This window comes from Pelobates fuscus, chromosome 3 (assembly GCF_036172605.1).
Source record: "Pelobates fuscus isolate aPelFus1 chromosome 3, aPelFus1.pri, whole genome shotgun sequence".
Lineage (NCBI taxonomy): Eukaryota > Metazoa > Chordata > Amphibia > Anura > Pelobatidae > Pelobates > Pelobates fuscus.
This window is the reverse complement of record NC_086319.1, coordinates 383692422-383698442: the sequence shown is the minus strand read 5'-3', so window position 1 is coordinate 383698442 and position 6021 is coordinate 383692422. Positions and strand designations below refer to the sequence as shown.

Below are 6021 nucleotides of genomic sequence, written 5' to 3'. Positions count from 1 at the left end.
AAGGGAGGGGGAGAAGAGAGGGACACGCAGGGGAGAAGAGAGTGACAAGGGAGGAGGGGGGAGAAGAGAGGGACAAGAGGGGGGAGAAGAGAGGGACATGGGGGGGAGAAGAGAGGGACAAGGGGGGTTGAGAAGAGAGTGACGAGGGAGGGAGAGGGGGAGAAGAGAGTGACAAGGGAGGGGGGAGAGATTGACATCCATCACACACACACAATGCACCCCTTGCACACAGAAAAACACACAATGCATTACACACAGACACACACACACAAGCAATTCAACCCTTACACACAATGCATCCCTTACACACACAGAAACACACAATGCATTCCTTACACACACTCAATGCACCCCTTACAGACGCACACACTGCATCCCGTACATACACAGAAACACTCATTGCAGCCCTTACACATACAAACACAGATTCACACAATGCATTCCTTACACACATATCAGGACATCCCCTACTCCTGTGAACAAACTAATTGGTGGAACATGAAGGTGGACCCTGGGGCCCAGACCTTGAGCTGTGCAAAGGGCCTTAAAAAAAATGGAGCCTTCTTCCTGTTCTCCCAGAACACAAACAGCCTCCAGAGAGCCTGTTCTACACCAGACCAGTGGAGCCAGACTGCAGGTAGAGCCCATCACCATCCTCATCTGATTGTAAGTAGGCAATCTAGTATATTATTCGTGGCACTAATCTCTAATTTACCTCACATTAAAGGGACACTTTAGTCCCCAGAACCACTGCAGCTTAATGTAGTGGTTCTGGTGTCTATAGCCTGTCCCTGCAGGCCTTTTAATGTAAACACGGTGGCACTGCAGCACTTGCGTTAGTTAACATGGGGCATTGTGATGTCATATCGGGGGGGGGATGGGGGGCGGCAAACTTTACTTTTGCCTAGGGCGGCAAAAATCCTTGCACCGGCCCTGATAGAGCTAGTCCCCTATTCGGCTCCAGGACGGAGAGGTTCCAGGACCCCAGTCAAGCCACGGCGACTGGGGTCTGCAGCGCTGAGGTTTTTCTTCTGATACAGCTAGGAAGCGGTCCTTCGGGAGAGGTACCCAGGCAGGGTACAGGGAACTCCGTTACACTTTGTTTACTCATAGTCTTCCTACAGAGTAGCCATTTATAGGCAATATATTTGTCTTCAGCAGGGATAGTCAGTATGCCTCCCTAGCATTGCACTCTCCTAACTTTCAAAAAGTCCCAGCATCACAGTAAATTTTACGATCTAGATTACTATTATATAGGATTTCGTTGCAGGCCATGTGTGTTCAGAGAACACCAGACTCCTCCTACCTTGCTTAAAGGAAGAGTACAAGATCTTGTATGGTCTTGTATGGTCAGATGGTAGTATATACAACATGCAAAATTAAGGACTGCGCTCAAACTCCCACTACTCATGGGTGGCTGCAATGACTATAATACACATCAGCCTAATTAAATACAATAAAAATCAATGGGGTGTTTTTCTAACCCCCTACACACTTTTTAACCCTTAATAGGGAACACATGGGGTGGGTGGTAGCATCGTAATATGGCTGCAAAACAGAAAATACAAATACATAAAATAAAAACCAAACAAAAAAGTTAGTGGTGCATGTTTAAAACATTACACACTAGTTAACTTCCTCTACAAAACCCACACAGGAAACAAAGCTCAGCCTATTTATCTCTCCATCTTCTACCTCCTTAGTGAACAAACCTGGTCGAACAAACTAGACCTCAGCCATCGGGGGTGTCTGAAAGACAAAATTCATTTGATCTGGATGGTCCTTGATAAGAGGGGAATCATGACAGCGCAGAGTTGACACTACGAAGGATGAGTGAGATACGCAGGGCCCTGCAGTGAGACACACAGAGACATTGAGACACACAGAGACTTGCTGCGAGACGTACACAGACAGAGACTGTGACTTTGAGACATATAGAAGCCTGCATTGACACCTGGAGTAATTGTGACAGTGATACATTCTTGGAGAAAGAAGCTGAGACAATTCTAAACATAGGAACCTACAATGAAACAAAAAGAGACCGTGCATGTTGTGATGAGACAGTGAGAAATACAGAGACGTGGTTTTTGTGATGAGATGCACAAGTCCCTGATAACTGGCACTACAACACCATGGGCTCCCGCATTAAGTAAGATTTTGTCCTACACACCTGTGTGATAACTTTACCTGGCTGTGTTCGACACCATTTCTTATCCTTGTATGCTTGCCTTTTCTCCTGTTGTCTTCTTTAGATTCATTTTGCATTGTTGATGCTGCAAGCATTCTACCATTGGTATCAGACATGTTTATGTTTATGTTATCTCTATGAATTAATTAATATGCAACTGGTTTTAAACCATCAATTAGACAATCAACTTCTCAATTACAGGAAACTTGAGGTTGAGCGGCTGTTGATGAACTACAACTTCTATGACCCCCAGCTGGCTCCGTGTTATGTCTATAGCTAGCAGAGGATCATGGTATTTGTAGTTTAAAACCAGCTGGATGGCAACATTATGCCTACAGTTGTGCCTATGTCAAAATGTATAGAGTTTGTGGTATGTGGATCACAATGCTATAAAGAGACGACGTATTTATTTCCTGTTCACTCAAGGAATGGACACAGGCCTCCATGGTAGTTGTAGTTCGGGAAGAGTTAAGTTCTTGTGTTGACCAATCTTCACTTTTGAGACTACTATCTTCACCTAGGTCAGTGCTATGCCAAGCACTGGCAATCATATAAATTATATATATTTTCACTTATCAATAAGAAATACATTAAAAAAGGCTCAAATAATAGCAATTTGTGCTGGCAAAATAGTGAGTTTTAAATATCAAGCATCATGTAGTAAATTGAGAACCTTAGCCCAATCCCAGGCCTTGCAGAGTTAAAGGAGAACTGTCACTTTGCAGGCGTTTTAATATTACGTTTCCATATTTCTATATTTAAATAAATATGTAGTTGGAAGGTCTAAAACAATTAAATGAAATGTAGACGTTCTCACGTCTTCTTCCTGCAAATCATTACCTCCATTTTAGCTCCTTGTCAATCATTGTTATAAGATCTGTCCTTTACACATGGCAGGCAGACATAGATAAAGCATACAGACAAGAGGAGAAACGTAACAATGTTTCTGTGTCTCCCATTCATTTGCAATGTTTACCCTGGCTTTGCCTTGTCTGAACTGGATTATAATGTAATTAGCAACATCTTTTAAATAAATGTAAAGAGGCACTGTCACCATCTTGGGATTTTGCCAAATTCGCAAAGACTCCCCCCTGGCCCCCCACTCCCGACTGTGACATCGATGCTGGAAGTCTGGTTGCCAGAGGCAGGTAAAGGTGAGTCCTATTCGGCGGATCTTCGAGAGCGTACAGCATTGAGGTCTATGAGATCGCTGAATCCTCCATAGACAGAGCTAATCCGTTACTGGTGACGGCTGTCGGGATTGACACTGTAGCTCCACCCAATGTCAAAGAAAGTCAGGTAGAGGAAATATACAGATACATAGTAGCCCCTACTTTGTCTCTGTATGTTTATTAATTAATTTATTATTTATTAAATATTTTACCAGGAAGGATACATTGAGATTTCTCTGTTTTTTAAGTATGTGCTGGGTCCACAAACACTGCATTCTTACAATAGGGTACATTATAATATTACAAAAAATAATACAATATACAGATATATACATATACATACATAAACACATATATAGATTTAATACATAACAGGTAATAAATATATTCAACCATGACAGGTGCATTCTGTTCTGAGGTATATTGCCATAGATCTCTTAAAAGATTTTAGACTGAATGAAGATTTGACTGTGTCCGTGAGGTTATTCCATAATTGTGGTGCCCTGTAGGAAAATGAGGATCGAGCCATTTTATTTTTACATAGCGGTATATGATAAATAAAGTGCTGGTACTGGATCGGAAGTCATAGGAGGTGGGAGCAGCTGGGGAGAGCATTCTACTCAGGTAGGGTGGGAGCTTCCCAGAAAAGCTCATAAACACAAGGCATGGACAATGAGGGCTTAGCTCACGAGAAAGGTTAATGCAATGTATAGGTGATTTTCAATATTTTATTCAATAGTCTAAATTCTGTTCACCTTTGAAGCTGGACTCGCACTTCTACTCCTGTAAAAATGTCTTGTATGCAAAGAAACACTCCAAGCACCTTAACCACTACATTGTAAGGAGTCAAACCATTTTAGAACGTTGTGACTTCTTAAAAGGTTACTCTAATCACCATGACCTTATTCGTGCTTGGTGGTAGTAGTCTATATGTGCAGCTTTCCCGCTGATACTCAGATATTTGCACTTGGACAGCACGGAGCTCTGTACTGCGCTGGCTAATGTCAATTCTGTGCAAAACCTATGTCTGTTGTCAGTACGTACAGTGCCTGGTTGACAGATCTCCACTTCCTCCCTGTTTCATTTAATGTCCCGTTGCCATACACACCTCCCGATCTATACTGGTAAACATCCTTTTCAAAAAATGTTTTTAAATATTCCACTCTCCCCTTCCTGGCTAAGAAGAGCATGTGCATGCACTCTGAGTAAGGAAAATGGTCCTATCAAACACTTAGGGTTATTTTTAATCTTTAAGAGTGGGGGAAGTCAAGTAAAACCATTCTAAAGTAGATTGACTTCTTACAGTGGGCGTCTACCAGTACATTGTAGTGGTTATAGTACCTGTGATACCGGAGAAACTGACGGAAGCCAAGCACAGAGAGATGGACACAGGTTTCTTCAGGAAGGAAGAGATTCTTTATTGGATCACCGATCGGGACTCAGAGGGACTAGCGTCACCAAAATACAGCAAGTTCTGAGCCCCGGACAATAGTGCAGGCTCCTTATATAGGCACATAACTCCTCCCATATTAAGCTCCACCCGCACATTCTCTTAACCAATCAACACAAATAAGAATTAACTTCCTGTTTGACCGCATGGCTTGTCCAGCACAATGGAGGAGGGGGAATACTACATCCTGTATTCTTGCACATGCTCCATACACTACTGATCGTATCTTGCCTCGTGCAACCAACTGATCGATACGTCAGCATATGCACGTACACATGCCACGTGGTAATCTCGGCCTACTAAATTTATTTTTACCGAGATTCCACCACATTCCCCCCTTTGATGCCTCTTGATATTTTACAATTACTTGAGGCATCACTTAACCTGGGTTTGCATACACCGCAAGTTACCATGAACCAGACCAGACTTATCTTATGATGTGAATCTTTTAACACTCATCTTCCTGCATTGGTTCTCCCTGATCTAAAGCCTTATACTTATAAATCGCCATTATCTGTGCAGCAGCCTTCCTCTCTGCTATATTTTCTATCAGGCTTTGCACAGACCTAACTACTAAGGGTATAAGACACGGCAGGAGTAGACACAACATTAAAATCAGTAGGACTCCACCTACCACTGCCTTAAGCCCTCCAAACCACTCATACCAGCTACCAAACCAACTACTTGGATTATACCCTTTCCATACCTGAGTAGGCACATGCGCTAGTTTAACCATATGGCTAGTAAGCTCAGCTATTGCTTGCCCTTCGTCATCTATTTGAAGACAGCAATTGCTCAGGTTAAACTTCCCACATACACCTCCCTCTACTGCCAAAAGGTAATCCAAGGCTAATCTATTTTGGTAGACTGCCGTCCTCATCCTGGTGTTATGCTTCGCTAGAAGATTGAGCGCTTGTGATGTTTCGTTAGTAATAATCTCAACCACCGCCTGTAATCTTATAATTCGGTTGAGCATATAAATAGGGGTTCTGTAACCAAAGGTACCATCCTCAGCCCACGTGGCTGGCCCATAATAATCTATGATACGCTGGGGAGGCCATTCATCATCTTCCCAGGCGCCTATCTCTATGGGTCCCCTTTTCTTCCTATGATTCACATCATACACTTTAACACCTAAAGTCTCACCTGTTTCAATCGGTAACAAGAAGAAGGATGGTTTGAGCATACCCAACACACATGCCCCTTCCCAG

The 6021-nt window shown here is 42.9% G+C and overlaps 1 protein-coding gene across 2 annotated transcripts in view; it reads left to right on the top strand.

Annotated features, from left to right (window-relative positions):
• The first annotated feature begins 1696 nt into the window (after positions 1–1696).
• Positions 1697–6021, top strand: part of DENND1C (DENN domain containing 1C) — a 63720-nt gene continuing 59395 nt past the window's right edge. For both annotated transcript variants that reach the window (XM_063449636.1, XM_063449635.1), the window contains exon 1: positions 1697–2149. In XM_063449636.1, coding sequence (XP_063305706.1) covers positions 2133–2149 — 17 coding nt within the window. In that variant the 5' untranslated portion in view covers positions 1697–2132. The remainder of the gene's footprint in view (positions 2150–6021) is intronic.